General features: G+C 32.0%; 1 protein-coding gene across 24 annotated transcripts in view; it reads right to left on the reverse strand.

The window, feature by feature from the left end:
* Positions 1-2,898: 2,898 nt before the first annotated feature.
* Positions 2,899-22,685, reverse strand: part of LOC127731051 (dynein heavy chain domain-containing protein 1-like) — a 143,388-nt gene continuing 123,601 nt past the window's right edge. For all 24 annotated transcript variants that reach the window (XM_052239851.1, XM_052239839.1, XM_052239835.1 and 21 more), the window contains 9 exons: positions 22,371-22,469; positions 16,773-16,941; positions 14,628-14,842; positions 14,198-14,378; positions 12,819-12,943; positions 12,226-12,513; positions 11,795-11,964; positions 11,055-11,610; positions 2,899-3,888 (listed from right to left, as the gene is read on the reverse strand). In XM_052239851.1, the coding sequence (XP_052095811.1) occupies positions 3,526-3,888; positions 11,055-11,610; positions 11,795-11,964; positions 12,226-12,513; positions 12,819-12,943; positions 14,198-14,378; positions 14,628-14,842; positions 16,773-16,941; positions 22,371-22,469 (2,166 nt within the window). In that variant the 3' untranslated portion in view covers positions 2,899-3,525. The remainder of the gene's footprint in view (positions 3,889-11,054; positions 11,611-11,794; positions 11,965-12,225; positions 12,514-12,818; positions 12,944-14,197; positions 14,379-14,627; positions 14,843-16,772; positions 16,942-22,370; positions 22,470-22,685) is intronic.

The raw sequence follows: 22,685 nt of genomic DNA on the forward strand, positions 1-22,685 counted from the left end.
TAAGGCTCAATTTCACATTACTCACAAAACACGACTTGATTGATATATTTAACAATACCTGCAGATATTTTGAGATATATGTATTCTGTATTTTTAGCCAAGTTGCAACAAAATCAATATGATGAATGAGAGGTGTCGACATTTCTGTTTCTGGCCAACATGTTTTGAGCCCCATACAATATTTACCAAACTTTGTGTGATAATGCCCTGTGCAATTAGGACTGCTATTGATTTTGGGGTCAAAGGTTAAGGTCACAGCAGCTATTGATAGTCTGAAATTTGGGTAAGCATGATTTCTGGATGTTATCTTTGAACAATGTATCTTGTACCAAACTATTAATAATGCCCCACGAGTAATGATTTAGGGATCAAAATGGTCAAGGTCACAGCAGCTATAAAGAGACTGAATTGAAATAACATTTTGGTTTCCAATTGGTATCTTTAGAAGCATATGTCCACACCAATCTTCATACCAAAATTTATATGCAAAACACACTTTTCCATTCTTTGAAGATGATATTTTGGCTCAAAGGAGTGATTTTCAGTAGGATTGATTGACACATTAAAAATGAGGACGATGACAATCTATTATCATAATGTTAAACTGTATTTTGGCGGTTTTGGCCCGCTTTCTTCATAGAATGTGACAGGGATTACAATCCAGCGGCGGCGGCAATAGAGTAAACTATTTGTATAAAGCTTTATACTTCAGAAGGTAGAAAACCTGGATGCTTCATACCTTGCATACAGATACACTATGTTAAGAAGTTTCCGTCCGGTATATGTCCATTGTCCTTGACCTCATTTTCATGGTTCAGTGACTGCTTGAAACAAAATTGTTTTTTTGTTAAGTGATGGTTCAGTGACTGTTTGAAACAAAATTAGTTTTTTTGTTAAGTAATATACTCACTTAATATGAGTAATGCGATAACTATATTTGGAATATGTGTTCCTAGCAAGGTCTTCATGTCCGTCAAGTAGGGTTCACCTGACCTCGACCTCATTTATTGAATCAGTGATCAAGGTTATAGTTGTGTGGTCAAGTCCGTATCTCAGATCCTATAAGCATTAGGTCAACTATATTTGGTGTATGGAATGATTGTTAGATGTACATATCGGACTGGCAGGTTTCATCTAACCTTGACCTCAATTTCATGGTTCATTAGACATTGTTTAGTTTTTTGTGGTTAGGTCTATTTCCCAGATACTATAAGCAATAGGGCCACCATATTTGGTGTATGGAGTGATTGTTAAGGTGTTCTTGTCCGTCTGGCAGGTTTCATTTGACCTTGACCTCATTTTCATGGTTCATTGGACCATGTTTAGTTTTTGTGGTTTGGTCTATTTCTCAGATATAAGCAATAAGTAAATTATAATTAAGTGTATGGAACAATTTTAAGGTGTACATGTCTGTTTATTAGGGTTCATATGACCTTGACCTCACTTTCATGGTTCTTTGATCAATGTCAAAATTTGTGGTTTGATCTGTTTCTCGGGTACTATTAGTGATAGGACCACTATATTTGGTGTATAGAATGATTGTAAGGTGTACAAATTGTAACACAAAAAAAACCCCTAAAAAATTACTGACTTTATGCATGTAGTGACTGTGTAGATACACTGTACTAGTTTTTTGGTATCAAAAGTCATGCTTTTCCCAGACTGCTTATGGTGTCTTTAGCCTAAAACCTAAATCTATTTGATTTGAACCGAATGATAATTTAGTTTGGGAAAACAGGGTCTATTCATTAGCTTGGACTTTTAATCAGCTTTTAGTAACTGAGTATTCATAGATGAATACCATGTGTTTTTTCCCATTTGGTTATTTTTGCCAATCTGAATCCTTTTCAACTGATTAAAAGTTTATTCTAATGTATCGTTACACTACTGTCACAGGTTTTATGGGAGGGTTGATCATTTTCAAACATGTTTATCCCCACTTCGTTCTTTATGTGTATGTCCCAAGACAGAAGTAAGTATTACAATGTTTGTAATTGGTTATTGTCGGCCATGGTTGTTTTGTTGTTTGTTTGCTTAAATCATGCCATTGGTATTTTCTTTTGAATTGTTTCACATTTTGTTATCTTGGGACCTTTCTATAGTTTACTAAACAATATAGGTTTTGGTCAATGCTGAAGGTCATACGGTGACCTGTGGTAGTTTGTCCTTTGAGCTTTGTTGGACAGCTGTCTCATCGACAAGCCTGTCACATCTCCTTATTAGCTCACCGGGGCCCAAAGGGCCCCATGTAAGCTTATGCCATCACTTGGCTTCATTCATTGTCCGTCGTCTGTCGTCGTAAACTATTTCAAAAATCTTCTCCTCTGAAACTAATGAGCCAAATACCTTCAAACTTTATCTAAATGTTCCTTAGGGTATCTAGTTTATAAATTGTATACGAAGTTTTGATCCATCGATAAACATGGCCGCCATGGCTAAAAATAGAACATAGGGGTCAAATGCAGTTTTTGGCTTATATCTCAAAAACTAAAGCTTTTAGAGCGAATCTGACATGGGGTACAATTGTTCAATTGGTCAAGATCTATCAGCTCTGAAATTTTCAGACGAATCGAACAACCCATTGTTGGGTTGCTGCCAGCGGATTGGTAGTTTTAACAAAATTTTGCAGTTTTTTGTTATTATTTTGAATATTATTATAGATATATATAAACTGTAAGCAGCAATAATGTTCAGCAAAGTAAGATCTACAAAAAAGGTAATATGACAATAATTGTCAATTGACCCCTTAAGGAGTTATTGCCCTTTAAAGACAATTTTACACAATTTGTTCATCAAGTTTGCTAACATTTAAAAATCTTCTCCTCTGAAATACAGGTGAGCGATTCAGGCTCTTGAGAGCCTCTTGTTTTTATTTACATTAAAGCAGAATATACAACATAGCTTTCATATTTTATTATCTTAATAAAACACATCTGATATCACAGATAACCAGTAAATTTTTTAACTCAAAAACATATCACAAGTTGGCACCAGGTTTGGTTCAGCAGGATGGAATGAAAATATTGGTTCTATACAATAAAAATCTAAATCACATCATATTACATTAGAAAATATTTTGTATCTGACTTAAATAAAATATTTGTATATTTCAAGTAATAATTAAAAAATAAATAAACAAATCATTATTTTAAAAGATAGTTTTCAACAAACACAAAATTCAGCAGTCATAAAAAATAATTTTTACAAAAACAAGACTATAAACAAGTAACGGTATCACAGTTCAGCAGGTATTGTTTGTCATTAAGCACAATCATTACATACAATCATAAAACTTGTTTTACTGTTTTGTATTTAGAGGTTTCTATAAAATCTATGAATATTAGACTGGACCTCTATAATGTCATAAAATACTTTAAGGTTAATTTACATTTTAACATCATTTGAATCTTAAGATTTAGATCCTATCACAAGGTGAATCCAAACCTTTTTTCAATTTTGTATAAACAGCAGTGAACAATATTGAAATCTTCCAAACTTATAAACTAATACATATATTTAATATTATTATTTCTGATTGCTGCTCAGACTACTTGACAAAAATACTCTATGCTGGCACCAAAAACATGGTGGATCAAATGTTGGTAAAGGCAGATTTGTTACCAGATATTTATCACCATGACTACGGGGATCATCAGAGCAGTAGACTGGACAGTCATATAATTCATATTTTCTTGTAAACTTGGACGGAGAACTGACATCAACTGGTTTTAACCAGATATAAGGCATGAGATGAGGTTGTTGATTTTCAGAATCATTTTCCATTAAAATGGCTCTTGTGGAATCCCATAATGCATTGTGCAATCTTAAACCTGTGATGTATACCCCATCCTTAGGTGGTACGGAAGGTTTAATTCCTGTTGGCATCACCTGGAATAAACAAAAAAAAATACTTTTGAGATGTTTGGATTGTATCTACTACAATTACCAATTTTGTATATTTTCTAGTACTTTGCTATTATAAAATTGTTTAAAGAAAATGGAATGTCATTGGAAAATTACTCCTTTTTGTATAATATACAATCAATTATCATTCCCATGACACAAATAATTCTACACCCTCATAAAGACTACACACTTTGTAGAGATACTGAGTGCAGGTTTAGGGGGGATATGTAAAGTAAGGTTACAGTATCTTTTCAAAGTTTGTTATGTTAAAAACATAAAATAAAGGAATAATTTGAGATCTATGTATTAATTTTTAAAAAAGTGCAATGACTTCCTCATATTCCTCAAGTCTTTATCATCACTGAAGACACTACATCAGAATGTTATAATAGAGACATATATATGTCTCTGGTTATAACTACATAACAATATATCAATTATCTTGTATTGTCATTTAGTTTTACTCTCCTTCACTAAGTGTCTATTCTATTTATTAGATAGATTTGATATAAGCATGATACATGTTTTTTGGCTACAGTCTGTATGGTATAGTTCTAAGTTTGATGTAATTTTCTGCATCATTATGTACCCTTTCTTATCAATGTGGATTAATTGGTATCTGTTTTACAGTGCAAGGTTAACTGTCAGGGACTTTCAGAATTTGTGCCAAGCATCACCTGACAAGCTTCACATTCTTTATAGGTATCAATAATATCTATTGGCCTGTGGTCTTTTAAAATGTTCGGAAAAACTAAGTCTTGCATCCTTCTTATGAAATTTGTAATGCTCATATACTGTCCATTCAGATACATTTATCCCCAGTTTCAAGTTTCAAATAAAAAGTAATGTTGTAAAAGTATATTGATGCATGGCAAAAGTGTGGGTCACAGTGTTTAAAGGCACACCAAGGAGAGGGTATTGGTGTTCATAGGACTGGAGTATTAATTACTATCTAAAAAGAATAAGGGTAGCATTTATCTATGCTGCATTAAAAACAGACAGACTCCAAATTGTATAGAGAAAAAAATATGTGGCCTGCACATGCATGCTTATCTAAGAGGCTTTAGCCTTTCATGGCATCTATAGAACTTAAATTTTTAATTCATTTCATAAACCACTAATCAACCAATGGTCTTTTCACCATTTAAAACTACTGGTAACAACCTTTTCAGCTGATCAATGTAAAAAAAAAATTGTATTACAACTTTAAAACTATTGGCCCATTGGTAAGCACAGTTTATGATTTAATACCAAGTTAGATGTTGATATTTTAACCAGAATTATCCATTGATATTTAAGACTTTCGTAAACGTGTGTTATATACTATTACTGACAAAATTAATACCTAAAATGGGAATTGTTTTGTTTGATCACTGAAGCAGTATAAAACACATGTTTCTTTACTGTATAGTATACAATAAATATATAAAGTAAAAGTTCTACTACAATGTCTGTTGTAATCATAGCAAATAAAAACTTATGATCAATGTTGTGTGGGAATAATTAGATTAACAGATTCTTTGTGGTTTAATTATAGAACAAGGAACAGAAGATAAAATTAAGTAAATAATCTGATGGTAACTATTGTTAGGACAATCAAATATTTTTTCTGTTTTCACAATTTTTACTACAAATTTGTTAACATTGACACCTTAAATCGAGAGTGACAATTTGTTTCATAACAACTATCTAACAATTAGTTTTCATTGATTTCAATGTTAATCAATCTTGGATTTATAAAATTGCTTATAAAATCCGCTTTATTTGGATTCTGCTAGATAGTTGTTCACAGTGTCGGATCCAGAACTTTTCATAAGGGGGGGCCCGCTCCAGTCATGCTTCAGTGATTCCCTATATAATCAACCAAATTTTCCCCACAAAAGGGGGGGGGGGCCCCGGGCCCCCCAGGGCCCCCCCCTGGATCCGCCTATGATTCATATCACATCATATCACATCTCTTATTGTATAAGTATTCTTTATTGGTAATTTTCAATGAGTTACATTTAATATATACTTTTTAGGCATGCAGTACTTTTGTTTATAAATAATAATTTGACCATGTCCATTGAAAGTTGATTTCAGGTATCCTATATTGTATGTAACTTGTAGAATACTTTTTTTCTGATTTTGTTGAAACCAGAAAACTTAAATCAAGAAAAGGTCAAAATGTATACATAAATTAGAAAATATTGATAGCAAATTAATAAAACTATTATTATTGAAAGAAAGATTTTTTATGAACTGACATAAATTGGTACCAATAAAATTTAAATAATTTGACAAATATCCACAATTTTAGGAAAACATTTTAAAGTTCCAAACATAATCTTATATTAATAATGTCTAAGTTTGGTAGGTCTGGAAAGTCATGAGACAAAAATGAAGTGTTACCAAGTTTGGTTGATTCGTAAGATTATCATATACGAGGTATAAAAAAGACACCATAAGGATGACTATGGTCAATTTAGTTCCAATGGGCTCAGTAATTCAAGAAAAGATATTTGATAAAGTAAATTAACCATAAACAGCAATGGGCACAGTAATTCAAGAGAAGATTTTTGATAAAGTAAATTAACCATAAACAGCCATTGACAAGCAAGCAATACAAATACTTTGGGTCCTGTAGGCAAATTTAGAAAAAAAAATATTAATAATTTTTCTCTTGCATGCTTATATTGAAGACTTATTGCTTGGTATCTGTAAAACTAATGCAAGACACACTCTAACAAAATTCTAGGAAAATTGAGTTTCAATATTGTTCTCTACAATATTATTGAAAGTATTCAGATCTTGTTCGTTGTCTACAATAACAGTCAAAACAGTCAGTTCTTGTTTTTGTCTAACACTAGTCAAAATACTGTGCTCCAGTTTGTTTTTCTATACTTGACAAAACATCATGTTCCAGTTTGTTGTCTATAATTGACAAAACATTATTTGACAACAGTTTGTTGTCTATATTTGACAAAACCTTATGTTCCAGATTGTTGTCTATACTAGACAAAACCTTATGTTCCAGTTTGTTGTCTATACTAGTCAAAACAGTATGTTCCAGTTTGTTATCTATATTAGTCACAATATTGTGTTCTAGTTTGTTGTCTATACTAGTCAAAACGGTATGTTCCAATTTGTTGTCTTTACTAGTCAAAACATTATGTTCCATTTTTGTTGTTGAAACTGTCAAAATATAATTGATTTCTAGTTCGTTGTATATACTAGTCAACAGATGGTGTTTTCTAGTTCGTTGTCTATACTAGTCACAATATTGTGCTCCAGTTCGTTGTCTATACTAGTCAACACATTGTGTTCCAGTTTGTTGTCCATACTAGTCAACACATTGTGTTCCAGTTTGTTGTCTAGACTAGTCAAAACATTATGTTCTAGTTTGTTGTCAAAACTGTCAAAATATTGTTCCAGTTTGTTGTCTACAATAGTTAAAATAAATTCCAGTATTTTGCAGAATATTGGAACATCCAATAAATTTTCATTTTCATTGTTACTATATAAGATAATTGAAATTTCAGTTATGATGGAATTGGGAAGAAGCTTTATATAAAGGATAAAACAAGAAAAACAGTTATTTAAAAACTGAAAAGAAAGTGAATTTGTTGAAATATCCTGGATAAAAGTTCAATAACCTGTTGTTTTCTGACAGATCAATTAAGTGAAAAAGCATGTACTGAATGTAAACATCATTAAACAAAGCCTTAATGATAATAACAAGTTTATAGAAATACCAAGAAAAAGTTCAACTACAATTGATGATAATGCTTACAACAATGTACTTATACAAAAATAATACAACAATTGTAATCTTGTCTTGTTTGATTATTTCTAAAGTTACCATGATAATGATCTACATATCTGTCTCAATGGGGGTCTACAGGAGATCATTTATCCAAGTTAAAAATATAAATGTATTTCTTCACAGAACACGGCAATCAGTTATAGTTATACTGAAGAGCTTCTAATAGCATACCTCATAACGAGGTAAACAAGTCTGGTCCACTGAAATACATCGTATGGAATATTGCCACTGCACAAAGTTTCATTGAACAGTTTTATAAATTTGAACCATACAAAAGGAGTTGTGCTTAGATTGCTTCATAATAAAATAAAAATCAATAACCCTACTTAAACCAGAATCATTTTCTCCAATACTAGTATTGAAACTGGCATACTACCACCGGTAAAATGTACTATCAAACTTGTAACAGGAGTTGTACATACAATGAATACCATTGTTCCCTCTGGCTTGTTCCATGATAACTAAAAGTCAAGTAGGAGAAGAAATAGTCTCCTATATAGCATAAAAAATGTGTTATGAGGGGGATGGTTTTTATAATATTTAATGAAAAATCTGATTTCAGGTAATGAACTTAAAACACATTCAGTATAATTCACCAACTAAGATTAACTTCAATCCAGTTTACAATGTAACAGTTATCAAATATCAACAAGATATACATTCTCATTTAGTCAAATCAAATTTCTATGTTAAAGATATTATTGATCAAATCCTTTTGAAATTCCAATTCAGAATTATGATATTAAAGTGAAAGAAGAGAAGTTATTATCTTTTGAACTCTTCAAGATTAACATATAAATGTTTTACTATAGCTAGCAAATTGAAATAATGCTTCCAAAAATAAGATACAATTCTGAAACCTTTTTTATCACTATTATATAAATTATCGATTTTAATTGAAATAACAGACTTTACATAAATACTTCAAAGTGTTTAAAGTGTTCAAAGATATAAATCTTCTTTCTTTAATCTCTACAATCAGTCATGTAGTGATCTGGTACTGATTAATTGGAGATCATCCAGTATAATTGTTTAAGTAATCACAAAACCATAAATCAGAAACACTGAAAAAGACTGAGGAATTATCAAATTGTGAGAAACATTAGAATCAATGCTGAGAAAGAAAATTTATATATGTTTGTGTCTTTCTCCTTTTAAAATTACTTCTATTAAAATGAAGACCTCAAAATGTTGAAAAATTTATTAATTGAAAATAAAAAAATAAAACAGTTCACTCAGAATTATATCCAATTGTTTGAAGTTATTCTTACTGACTACATGCAGCAAAGAATCCAGTCATTTCTAAAACATCTAATAGTTAAGACATTACAACACAGTAATTAAATTACATCATCATTTTATTTATTAAGATTGGTTAATAATCGAAGAATATTAATTTTCTTGGACTAATTGTCTCTACATATTTTCTCTAATTGGGTTATAATAAAAATATTGGTACGAAGTTAATCCTACATGATTAAGTATTAGTTAGAAGATATAGGAAGATGTGGTATGAGTGCCAATGAGACAACTCTCCATCCAAGTAACAATTTATAAAAGTAAACCATTATAGGTCAAGGTACGGCCTTCAACACAGAGCCTTGGCTCACACCGAACAGCAAGCTATAAAGGGCCCCAAAAATTACTAGTGTAAAACCATTCAAAACCATTTAGGTATATTTTGGGGCTTTTATTTACCATGTTAATTCAATGGAAAAAATATGTTTGAATTAAGAACCATTGGTAGTTTTACTGTTGCAAAATGAGTTTACCTGGCGACCTGTAGTGGAGACAGGTAAACAGATATTTGAGACAGTAAAACTACAGATGGACATCTCCAAAGCTTCAAATACAATACAGTTCTCTCTATTATGATTTAAAATAAACAAATCATTCAATTTTATTCATTATTTTTGTGTAAAATTTTCATTAAATGAAAATTCCATGAAATATTGTTATATTCTTTTGCACCTAAACAAGGTGACATCATAGGTATGCTTTTGGTGTCATAAACAAGGGCGTTTTCTGAATTCTTGCTGCCTCAGAATGTAATAAAATTTGATAAAAAGAAGATTTCTAGGTGCAAAATGTGAGGCTTTTTTGCTAAATATTTGAGAAATTACATGTCAATACATTCCTGAGTTCAAAATGTCGGCTTCCCATAGTTACAGATAGGTAGATAGAGAATTTTACGCTGATTGTCATCCAATCAGAACAATTGATGCAAAATAATAGCATTAGAATCCATCATTATCATCATTTATGAAAATCAGGATAAAACGTATATTTCTTTAGTCTGGATGACTAAATTTTACTGTGGCAACATTCAAGTGACATAATTACCGGTAGGTAAATATGTCAGATTTGCAAAAAAATAAACAAATGTCAATCACATTTTGGCCAAATTTACATGGAGCACATGCATTGCCCCAAATAGATTTTGCTAAAGAATAGATTAACACAACATAACCTTCCTGCGTTACAATCCTTTTGTGAGCTAGTTGTGCTCTATTAAAAACTTCTCAACATCAAAGTCAAAATTTTGTATATCAACATTATGATATTTAGATATCATGGCATGAAATATCAATATTTAAATTTTTGTATAAATAAAATGGTGAATATGAGAGTTTGAAGAAACTTATAAATAAAAGTTTGATGGGAGCATTGAGAGACAGACATGTAACCAAAGGGAGATAATCCAGTAATTTTCCTGGGTTTGTGAAATTTCAGAAAACCACCTTCCAGTGCAATGAGCTGAAATTTGTCAACAGATGATCAATTGGAAAGAACAAAAATCTTACAGGAAGTTAAAAAAAATATTGCGCAATGGTATTCTGAACAGTTAAAGCTTTGATCACAAACACAGTAAGAGGAAATATTTGACTTTGAACAATTAAATAAATAGTTCTTCAGCAGGAAATTAAAAGGACAGAAACCTTTCTTTGGGGTCAATGGGCACCATGATTTTTACTGACAGTATAAACTGCCTTGATTTTGCTCTGTATTTTCATTTATTCAAAAATAAGCTTACTTAAGTTAGGAAATGTAATTAACATGCTCCAGAAAATGCTTCATAAATCCTTTCTAATTAGGTTCTTAATATTTATATATCTGTTTACTTCAAGAAATAATCTGTATGTAGTCAAGATAAAAAAAAGAATTGTAGAGTTTTGACTTGTTTTGATAACATCTGCATAAATTAAAGTTCATTTTTTAAACGAAAATAGAAGCTCTTTGAAAATCTAAATTCAGCCAGGAAGTTTGTAGGTGTAGGATTATATTTATGGTATCAATAGATTAACAGGTATGCTTCTTTGTTCTTAAGCTGAATAATTCTTACCTGCAATTCAAATTCTACTGAGTTGATATCAACAAAATGTTTTCTGGCAAATGTCTGCTTGATGGCCTCGATGAATCTGTCAGGCCTGAGAAACATGGAGAGATTGTAAGCCACAGGAGAGGGATCATTCACTAATGAAGAAATGATTTGAATCTTCACAGGAAGTTCTTTTATCCATTTGGTCAGACTGCTGCCTGATGGGAAAGTTTGAGCTAGCCACAATTGTGGCACTCTATCTCTGTTCATTGAGTGAATGACATCATCATAATGTGGCGGTGTAAGTATTTCACCTTTTGACCTCCGCTGAAGTAAGGACAAATCTGATTGAACAGTCTGAATTAAAGTTTTATATCCCTCAACTTCGTAATGAATAAAGACATCAATAGGATACATTTGATTTTTGTTTGTCTCTGGCAATACAGCACATTTCTGTAAAGTGGATATCAGGCTTGGTAATATACTGTCTACAGATACTTCACGATAACTAATGGCAGTGTTCACACGTAATAATAACTCGGGAGCTCCAATCACTTGGATCATATCCTTTATTAGTACCCTGAAAATAAAACACAACTTTTTTTAAAGTTAACTGATTAAAAGAAGTGAAGCTGTATTTATGGACTATTTGTTACATACTGATAAAGTTAGAACTATTTTCATACTTTATTTACTGTAAATTTCCATTCAAAATCTGATAACATTAAATGCGTTGCTGAATGTGAACTTTGTTTAGCACTGACCTGCTGTGAGTATACATGACATCTTTATCTGCTGTTTCAGGAAGACCATAGTTCTTGGCTGTTAGTTCCTCAAGTGAGTCTACAGCTTTCTTTAGAGTGAAGTTCTCTGGTGATTCCATCAGTAATGTATTCAGTAAGCCTATAATATCATTGGACTTTTTCTCTGGGACCTGAAATATCATTAAAATTATGTCTAATAATTAAGTTACTCAAACATTTACACCCCAATATCATTATCTATTTATGCAAAATGAAATATCTACCAAGATTATAAACAAAGGCATAACATTATTTACTTAAATATGTAATTAGCTACAATTAGGATGTTTTTTTTTTCTCTCCATCAAGTTATGAAATACAGGTTTAAATGAATTTTTCTTTTCATTACAAATTGTTTCAAAGTGTGTCTTGAGTAAGGCTAACTGACTTACTTGTTTGCCAGTGGCATACTGAACCAGTATACTGACCAAGGATTGAACAACCTTGGCATCAGTACTATCAGTACAATGGTCAGAGTAAGCTCTAGCCACCATGTCCATTATTTTCTCTGTCGAAGTAGACTTTGACACCACTTTTTTAAAAACATCAACAGCCATGGCCAGGTCACTCAAAGTCCAGTGGTGGTCATTAATAAATGCATTACGGCCATAGAAGCTTTGTTGTAACAAGAGAGAATGGAGTAAAGCCAAAGGCATTATTTTGTCTTGCTTCCCAGACACCTGTAACAGATGAAAATAAATATTAAGTTTAGCACATTCATTTAAAAATGTAAATACTGTGAGATATAGGGATATGGCAGCAACCCAGCATCTAATCTGCTATATTTAACCTTTTTTCACTGATTTAAAATAATGTAAATTAAAGACTTCTTGACACTGCAGCAGAAATGTTATAAACACATATTAAATTGTTTGGAGAAGTAGTATAAATAAAAATCTAGGAATACTAATAAAGATACATCTAAAAATATTAAAGGATTTCTGACTCCAGAAACTAATTCTATTTGACTTTTACAAAAGCTTACACTGTCATTAATATGTTTCCAGTTCTGTAAAAGGAATGCCACACTTCTATATGATTTTTGTATTGTAGATTTAAAGTTACCAGTCTTCTCGCACGTCACTTTAATACCATACTGTACAAGAACACCTGCAATTTATATAAAAAATAAAGTATAAAAAACTTTATATTTTTTTTTTTTAGGGTGGGGGCATAATAAGGAAATATTTGCATAAGATAACATTGTTCCACAGTGTATGTTTTTCTAATATTATTTTAAGAACACAAATTTATCAAAATTAGAATGTGTCTGTAAACTGATTGCATCTGAATATATCACAGTAGTTTGGCATTCATGAAGAAAATTTAAAAAATTGTATGTAAAGGAGAAAATATGATATGGCTACTTTTTTGACCCCTTCAATTTGAAGATTAAAAAGTATTAAAATCTCCTAAATAACCTCCTCAGATGTTTATAAGACATTAGACTGATATCAGTATTGATAGTATTGATTTTGTTTTACATATTTGCATTTAGGCTTCAAACTTCTTGAATTTGCTTTCATCTGCAAAACCTACTGAAATAGCCTTATTTTGATATCTTGTCATTAGCCTTATTTTGATATCTTGTCATTAGCCTTATTTTGATATCTTGTCATTAGTATTATAATATGAGCCAAGGCTTAACCCAAAAAGATATTTTGCTACAATTTTTTTCTTATTAAGATGTTAATATGTGTAACATATCTTTTTGGGTAAAGCCATTGTCCCAAAACTATGTGTAAAAAATAGAATTTTTTATCATGTATGTCATCATAGTGACATCAGAAGTGACTTTTCTGTTCTAAAGTGTCCAGATTATAGAATAGATATGTAATTCTTACCTGGAATGAGTCTACCACTGTCTGCCTGTGTAGTGATCCACAATCTCAATGTATTGTTGATATGTAATTCTTACCTGGAATGAGTCTACCACTGTCTGCCTGTGTAGTGATCCACAATCTCAATGTATTGTTGATATGTAATTCTTACCTGGAATGAGTCTACCACTGTCTGCCTGTGCAGTGATCCATAATCTAAATGAATTGTAGATAAGTAATTCTTTCCTGGAATGAGTCTACCACTGTCTGCCTGTGTAGTGATCCACAATCTCAATGTATTGTAGATATGTAATTCTTACAATGGAATGAGTCTACCACTGTCTGCCTGTGTAGTGATCCACAATCTCAATGTATTGTAGATATGTAATTCTTACAATGGAATGAGTCTACCACTGTCTGCCTGTGCAGTGATCCATAATCTAAATGAATTGTAGATAAGTAATTCTTACCTGATATGAGTCTACTACTGTCTGCCTGTGTAGTGATCCATAATCTAAATGTATTGTAGATATGTAATTCTTACCCGGAATGAGTCTACCACTGTCTGCCTGTGTAGTGATCCACAATCTAAATGTATTGTGGATATGTAATTCATTGTCTTCATCTCCTGTTTTAGAGAAAGTAACCAAGCTATTTCCATCATCAGATATATCTGTTTTCTGTCTCTTTCTCTCCTGTTTTATCCATTTACTGTATACAATATCCTGTTAAGAGTAAATTCATAGAGATGACATCCTACACACAGGGTAACAATAGTAAAAGAAAAGGTGTGATAGGAGAAATTATCAGTTCCTCAAATTCCAAAATCACAAAGTGATCTATCAATTGTATTTTGGGATATTTTAGAATTTTTAGCAAATTTACATTTCATACAGTCAATAAACATATGAATAAACTCAAAGAAATTTGTTCAATTAAACAATCTTTTTTTTTTAAATTAGAAACATATTTACCTTCAGCAAAATATAAAACTCTTGCTCTGGCTCTTCTGCCAAATGATAATTCTGTAAAAGTAACCAGTAACCATTCTGTATACAATCCTCTAATGCATGTCTCACTTCACACATCTGACCTGGTACCCCAAAGTTCATTACTCTAACTTTCCCTTCCATACCAATTTCCTTAGCTAGCCTCTTCACCTCGTGAGTGGGACTAACATAAGAATAGCCTGAAATGATTGTAATATATCAAATATATCAAATATACAAATATATACCAAATAATTATAATATACCACTAAATATCATTATTTACCCACAAGGAATTAAGAACAGAATGTTAATAATCTAACTGCCAAATATTTGACCCTCATTTATTTAGAGCTTTGTTTTTTTCTGAAATATTTTTATAATTTTATAAAAGAGAGGGGAAGGATACCAATGGGATTTTCAAACTCATAAGTCTAAAACAAAGTGACAATGGCATAGCAAAAAACGAAAAACGATCAAAAGACAAACACAGTATACAAAACACAACATAGAAAACTAAAGACTGAGTAACATGAATCCCACCAAATACTGGAGGTACACCAGAACTTGCTGAAGGGTACACATATCCTGCTACACATATTAAACATGCAAGTACAAACCCAGTGATAAGTTTAATAATATAAATCATAACTTTTGTTAAACAAATCAAAGTCATACTTTTGTTTTAGAACTTTGTTCTGATAAACTTTTTCAGTCTTTATGCACATTGAAGTTAATATTCTTAACAGATGTTTGCTAGTACATGAAATACTTTCAATTACAACAATGAATCTTACTTTTTCTTTCAATTTCTCACTTCATACCTTTAGATATGTAGAATATCACAATCAGGTCTAATACACCTTTTTAAATGAAAGAACCTTAGTGAGCGCGTTCACATACCCCACATCCCTACATTGTCATTGGAGAAATAAAATAAGTGTAAGAAAAAAAATTGTATCAGAAAAAAAAATTGAATCATAATTACCTGTCAATATGCACATCTACATAGTATGTCCTTATTATCTACACAGTTTCATGAAATTCTGTTGTGTGGTTTGAGAGGAGTTGCAATGACAAAAGGTTGCAGTAGTATATTGGGCAAATAAGTTCAAAGGGGCGTAACTCCTGGGAAAATAATTGAATCGTAATTTCCTGTCGATATGCACATCTACATAGTATGTCCTTATTATCTGAAAAGGTTTCATGAAATTCTGTTGTGTGGTTTGAGAGGAGTTACGATGACAAAAGGTTGCAGTAGTATATTGGGCAAATAAGTTCAGAGGGGCGTAACTCCTGGAAAAAAAATTGAATCGTAATTTCCTGTCGATATGCACATCTACGTAGTATGTCCTTATTATCTGAAAAGGTTTCATGAAATTCTGTTGTGTGGTTTGAGAGGAGTTGCGATGACAAAAGGTTGCAGTAGTATATTGGGCAAATAAGTTCAAAGGGGCGTAACTCCTGGAAAAAAAATTGAATCGTAATTTCCTGTCGATATGCACATCTACGAAGTATGTCCTTTTTATCTGGAAAGGTTTCATGAAATTCTGTTGTGTGGTTTGAGAGGAGTTGCAATGACAAACTGTTGCAGTAGTACATTAAAGTAAATAAGTTCAAAGGGGCGTAACTCCTAGAAAAAAAATTGAATCGTAATTTCCTGTCGATATGCACAACTACATAGTATGTCCTTATTATCTAAAAAGGTTTCGTGAAATTCTGTTGTGTGGTTTGAGAGGAGTTGCGATGACAAGAAATAGGACTGACGGACTGACTGACGGACAGACGGACGGGTCAAAAACATTATACCCTCCGCAACTCGTTGCGTGGGGTATAATAACCTTCTCTTTCGACACAGTGCAAGCATGGTTTATCAAACTATTATGTATTATGGTCCTTATTACCTGTTTCATTGGGCATAACATCTTTAACAGTTACCATGCAGCATGCATGAAAACTTGATTGAATTATGGTTAAGTAAAGAATTAAGGACAAAACTGCAAGACCATTGTCCAGCTTTTAGTTAACATCTAGTCTAAGTGGTCAGGAAAAAACAGAATGAGAAGAGAATATTTAAAGGGACTATAAATGAAACAGAAAACATGTTGAGTGAACAACACATATACTGACCTTTTGTAGCTGATGATGATCCTTTATGATGTTCTGTATTTGGCATCATAAACACGACTGGTGTAGTATTGTTAGTGTAGGCATATACATCTCTAATGTTGTAATTGTCTGGTAAACTACGTATGCTGCCCATCTCATATAGAGTCATGGCACTGGCTAACTCACAAAGCTGTAAGATAAAATACTCATAGCCTAAAGTATATATAAATGCTACAATGTCTGGCTGACAATGAGCATCATAAATATAGTTTAAAGTCAGGAACCTTGTCAGTGGTTTTCTTTTGTTATATCTAATCTTTTGGAAAATTTTGTGTTTTCTATTGAGGAAGTTATCTTTTTTTATGACCTCTAAATGTCTTTGTTTTTTTTGTGTGGTACAGTATATTTGCTTTTTCTTTGACATATATCCTACATTTTTTTCATATAATCATATTATTAACCTAGAGAAAAGTGATGCTAAATATAGATTAGCTTATAGACTTTTACATTGGTACAAGTGGATTATCAGATTCATCCAATCAAGATAGTTAAATTATCGAATTTCAAAGTCTGAAATTCGATAATTTAACTATTGAGAATGGATAAATCCAATAATCCACGAGTAACTATGTAAGAATCTGTTTCTCTAATGATTATCAAATATTTTAATTTTGATAATCGAAAATCCCCTTTGAGTGGCTTCCACATTTAGTACTGCAACCAGAGTTCATTTTTTTAAACTTTAATGTTCCGGAAGAACACACACCTAAATCATATATCGATGGAAAGAGGAAAACGTGTACAATAAGAAAAGTTTGGTCGTAAAAATCCAGAGTGGTCACATTTTGGTAAAATTGAGGTCAAAGGTCAGACCTAAAAATATCAATATTTCAACTACAAGGACAAAAAGGAGAAATTTTCTGATATATAGTCAATGGAATGCTACAAAAACGGTTCAATCATAAGCATATACTACAAACGATGATAAAACGACAAATTTGACTACTTATATGAAGAGCTGCCATTACAAAATGGCGTTGATTTGGAACCTTCTGATTTTTTTGCCATTTATGACATAGCAAAAGAAGAGGTGGCCTTGACCTTTTCACATCCATAAACTTTCATATTGTTTATACTTTTTCACTTCAGTATATTACAAAATTATTTTCTAAACTATAAAACACCAGTTTATCAAACTATTTCAATATTTTTCTATCTTTGAAAAAAACAAAATTCAAGCACTGAAACAGTGTTTTTAATTTTGTATCTAAAAGGTTGTGTATTTTGTGAAAATTAGTATCTAGTTATAGATAAGTACATATTGTGTATTTGCAAAGTCTGGACAGATCAGTTATAACACAAAAAAATACCATAGTCAACCGAGGCGAATGCGAGGTTTAAAAAAAAATCATATGTGTGACTTGCATTGAGTAAGCGTTTGTTTGAGTGTAAAACAAAGTCAGTTTGGTGCATGAACATTGTCTTAGTGGGATTATCTGTGCAAAAAAGTGTAGACTCATCAATTTTTTAGAGAAGTGATGGAAAATAATACAATGTAATGTCAATTTGCTAATGTTGTAATTTAAAATCAGTCATGACCCTTATATAACTTGTCTTATAAAAGCGAAATACAATAGCCTTAGTTTCATTAAATACTATTTCGCTTTTCGGAGGGTCGACAGAGGGTGCAAAGATTTTATAATTTCTTTAGAAATATTATCTTATCAACTTTTTCTTGGACGAATCGTTTCTCAACTTTGTAACGTAACTAACAGTCCTGCTGAAAATATTTGAGGTAATGGAATGACTTTAACACGATTAGTCATTAGCGTAAGCCATGGCAATGTTCTCTTGTTTATAGCCTACCTTTGCCAGGAGGAACTCTAATTAACAATTAAGAACAAACATTTTAAACGTATTTTGATTTTAATTAATTTCTCTTAATAATTTTTTTTTTTCATAATAGATGGCAATGTGCACCATTCTAACAAAAACCGATTAGTCGAGTATCATTTTGGTATTCGATACTCGGTACTACCGAGCGATACTCGAGTACTCGAGTACTCGTTGACATCCCTATTAAACAGGGATGTTAATCAATCAATTCGTCATCATATGCGGATTCAGCATGCGTATTATATTTACAACAGAGTTTGTTGAAAGCAAACACAGCTTTTGAGCACAAAGATTTGCCTTAGCAGGTACACAGATAATCCTGTAAGTAATCTGATGACATTTGTCACATGACAAATGATGGGGTTTATCCACTTTTGTCTTCCCGGTCGAATTTTTGAAAGAATTCGGAACACGAACAGGACCTCTATTACCTTCGGTATAATGAAACAGGCGCCAACGATGATGCACTGTCAGTCAATTGAAAAGTGTTATCTTGACCTCTCTTCACTTTCATCTGACGCATTCTGGATTCAATTGCGGATTGATAATAAAATTGAGAATGGAAATGGGGAATGTGTCCGAAAGAGACAACAACCCGACCATAGAGCAGACAACAGCCGAAGGCTACCAGTGGGTCCTCAATGCAGCGAGAAACCTGAAAGTCTGCTCGTGCCATGGAATGAAACGTTCCTTACTATCAATTGTCTCCGTGTTGGTGACTATATTGTCAGCACCTTTTTGTATCAAACATCCCCCTTGGTGTTTTGCAACAATGCAATCTGGAGCGAAAATACCGTCTTGATTCGGCCAAACTCGTGCATGGCAATGCTTGTCAGGTATAGTCTTACCTCTGCATAGGAAACACAAAAGACATGTGAGTACAAAGTTTCTATCAATATTCGTGACCCATATTCCCATATTCATGATATAACTGCACGGTCAATCCCAAATGTAATGGGACGAATGTTGATACAGAAACGATTTATTTTCTAATAGCCATACATTTACGATTTTTTGTTATCTTTAGGGACAAAATACGGTTCAGAAGCGCCTTTGTGTGATTTTTTATCAATTAACTAACAAATGAACTACAAAAGCGATACAGGCATCTTTTCCATAGAAACATCCAACGAGCTCATAAGAGCGCTGGCGGCACAGTGAAGTAATTGTTCTTCTTTTTATGTATCCTTGATATCTTCAGACAGACCTTGGTGTAATTCTGAAAGTCTTAACATAGACTTCAATTTTCCTGCAACAGATATGGCATCCCCTACATTGAATTCAGAGCTAAACTCTATATTTGATATCCATTGGCCTTGCTGTGTCTGAATTGTAAGGTGCCATTATATCTAGTTAGTTAGTTCTGGAGTTTTGCAGTTTGGTAAGCATCAGAGACAATCTTGGGTGAAAGTGATCGGTATATTTCGAGGATGTGCTACATGAGGAAAGAACAGACCATTACTTACAACCAATTTCAAATTCTAATTTTAGTAACTGTTTTACCTGATTACACAGGTGTTGACTTCAATAAGTACTTGGTGATGCATGCTGAAAGGTAGACTGAATTTGAAAATAAATTTGTACTCGCGATTATCTTTACCATGCCATGCATGGATAAATGATTACTCACACAAGCACACCTCAAATGACCGTCAACACGTTCAGACGACTCAGTTTTGTGTAGTTTTCTGTAATTTTTAAAGCCAAACTACAAGGAGGAAACTGAGCGCGAGATCGAATAAAAGTGTCAGGTTGTGAGGATACATGTGCATCAGTTTGATCACATATATGGCTTTCTGTTGTTTCTAATTAAAAGAAGCAACAATTTTGCCTTCTGGTGTAAGTCTTATAACATCACTGATGATTCACAACTCTTTCGCCCAAGAAAAGCAGAATATCAAGAGAAGTTGGTTGTATCATTACCTTGTTACACACCAAATCTCTGCAAAACTTCAATAGTACTTTCCCCCGAACCGCTTGCATGCATATTTATTGCTTTGAGGTTGAACATTGACATACAATGTATTTTTCCCACACAATATCAACTAGTCATTATCCGGAAAAACAACTTATCCGAAGGATTTGGTTAACTTTTATAAAAAGTCAAAATTTTATTAACTAAAATATAACTTATTAACAGAAAATACACGAAAGAACTACTATATATATTCAAATCTCTCAAAAATAAATTAACTTATCCTAGAAAATGTACATAATTTCATCGAAACTATCAAATTCATTGTTAAGGAAAAAATAAATGGTGGAGCTGATTGACGGATAGGAAATTTCCGTAATTAAAAAAGGTACAAATGATGTTTTTATTTTTGAGTTTTTGACAAAATTGTTTGGAATTTGCCCAACAAAATTTGCATGCAGTATTGCAATAATACATTTTGTCCTCTCAAATGTCTAATACTGTTTTTGAATCATATGTTTTCTCGTTTTCAAAGAAAAACGCGTTAAATTTCCATCTGAAAACAGTCAACTTTAAGTTTGAAAGTTTTACTCGGGGATGGTATTATATTTATGGCTTCATCATTCAAATGATCCTAGATGATATGTGCATCGAAAATTTTTACGAAAGTGGCGGGAAATTTAACAAAAACATTTAGTTTTGGGATTTTAAAGTGAATACCCAAAACCGTAAATTGAGGGGTACCCCATTAAAGGGCTAAAATACAAAAATGTGACCATAGAAACTTTTTACGACCAGACGGAAAATAAAATATAGATATTATTCTATCATTTAAAACAATTTGCGGCCGTGTGTTATTCCGGAACATTAAACTCGTTAACTAAGCGTCTTTTTCGAGGTCAGTTGCAGTACTATTCGTGATTTCTAGGTCATACAAAAGGTAAAAGATGTCAATTTCGATAATTTTTTGGCAATTCAACCCTTTCTGGACCCATTGTTTAAAAAAATTTAATCAACTTGTGGTTGCCGATGATCTTAGTAGATTGTTGTCCAAGTTAAAAGGTCATAACTTTTACCAGCTCTATAATGAATCGAAATGTGCTAACAGGTATCAGAGAAATTGACAACCTTATATTTGTATGACCTAGAAATCAGGAATGTGGAAGGCATTATCAAAATTGAAAATTTATTTGATAATCATTAGAGAAACAGATTCTCACATAGTTACTCATGAATTATGGAATTTGTCCAATCTCAATTGTTAAATTATCAAATTTTAAAGTCCTTACCAAGGCTTGGACTTTAAAATTTGATAATTTAACTATCTGGATTGGATAAATCCGATAATCCACTGGTACCAATGTAAAAATCTATATATACATATGCATATATAGTCAAAGTTTCTGACATTGAGTAAATAACAAAAACTTTTAAATATGTTTAAGATAACACAGAGCTTTTGATGGTCATGCCAGTCTAAATCAGCAGAACTTTATTAATGGTAAAGAAATAATGTGTGATATAAGATTTTGATTGTGAACTATGATTTTGTTCATTAAGATGATAAAAGTTGTAATTATACAATTAGTAAAGTTCTTTTGAAGAAGACAGACATGAACCTTGAAAAGCTCTAGGTTATCTTTTAGAGATTTCGTTATTAACATATATTGGTAATATGTTAATATATTTGCAAATTGCCAATTATGCTGCTGAAAGCAAAAAGTTGATATAAAAATCTAGTCTACCATGAATTTTATCTCAGGTGAGACAAAAACTTCATAAAAACTATGTAATATTAAACTATTTACCCTTTGAGGTGCACAAATTTTCCACAAAATACATTTCTGGAATACTGATAGCTCCTGCATAGTCATACCAGGCACTGGGTTCATTATAGCTATGGGATGCTGAAAAACCAAGAAAAAAACTTGATTCAAATTCATCATAATCAGCACAAACCAACATTTTTAAAAAAGAATCTGTCGACATAAAAAAATAGAAAAAATAATGGTCTGAAAATAAAGATTTTACATAAAATAAACAAATTGACTTCATTTTAGTTTTGTAGATAAATTCTTTCTTATTAACCTCTATGATAACTAAATTGGGTAATTATAAGTCTA

Source organism: Mytilus californianus, unplaced genomic scaffold (assembly GCF_021869535.1).
Source record: "Mytilus californianus isolate M0D057914Y unplaced genomic scaffold, xbMytCali1.0.p SCAF_2, whole genome shotgun sequence".
Lineage (NCBI taxonomy): Eukaryota > Metazoa > Mollusca > Bivalvia > Mytilida > Mytilidae > Mytilus > Mytilus californianus.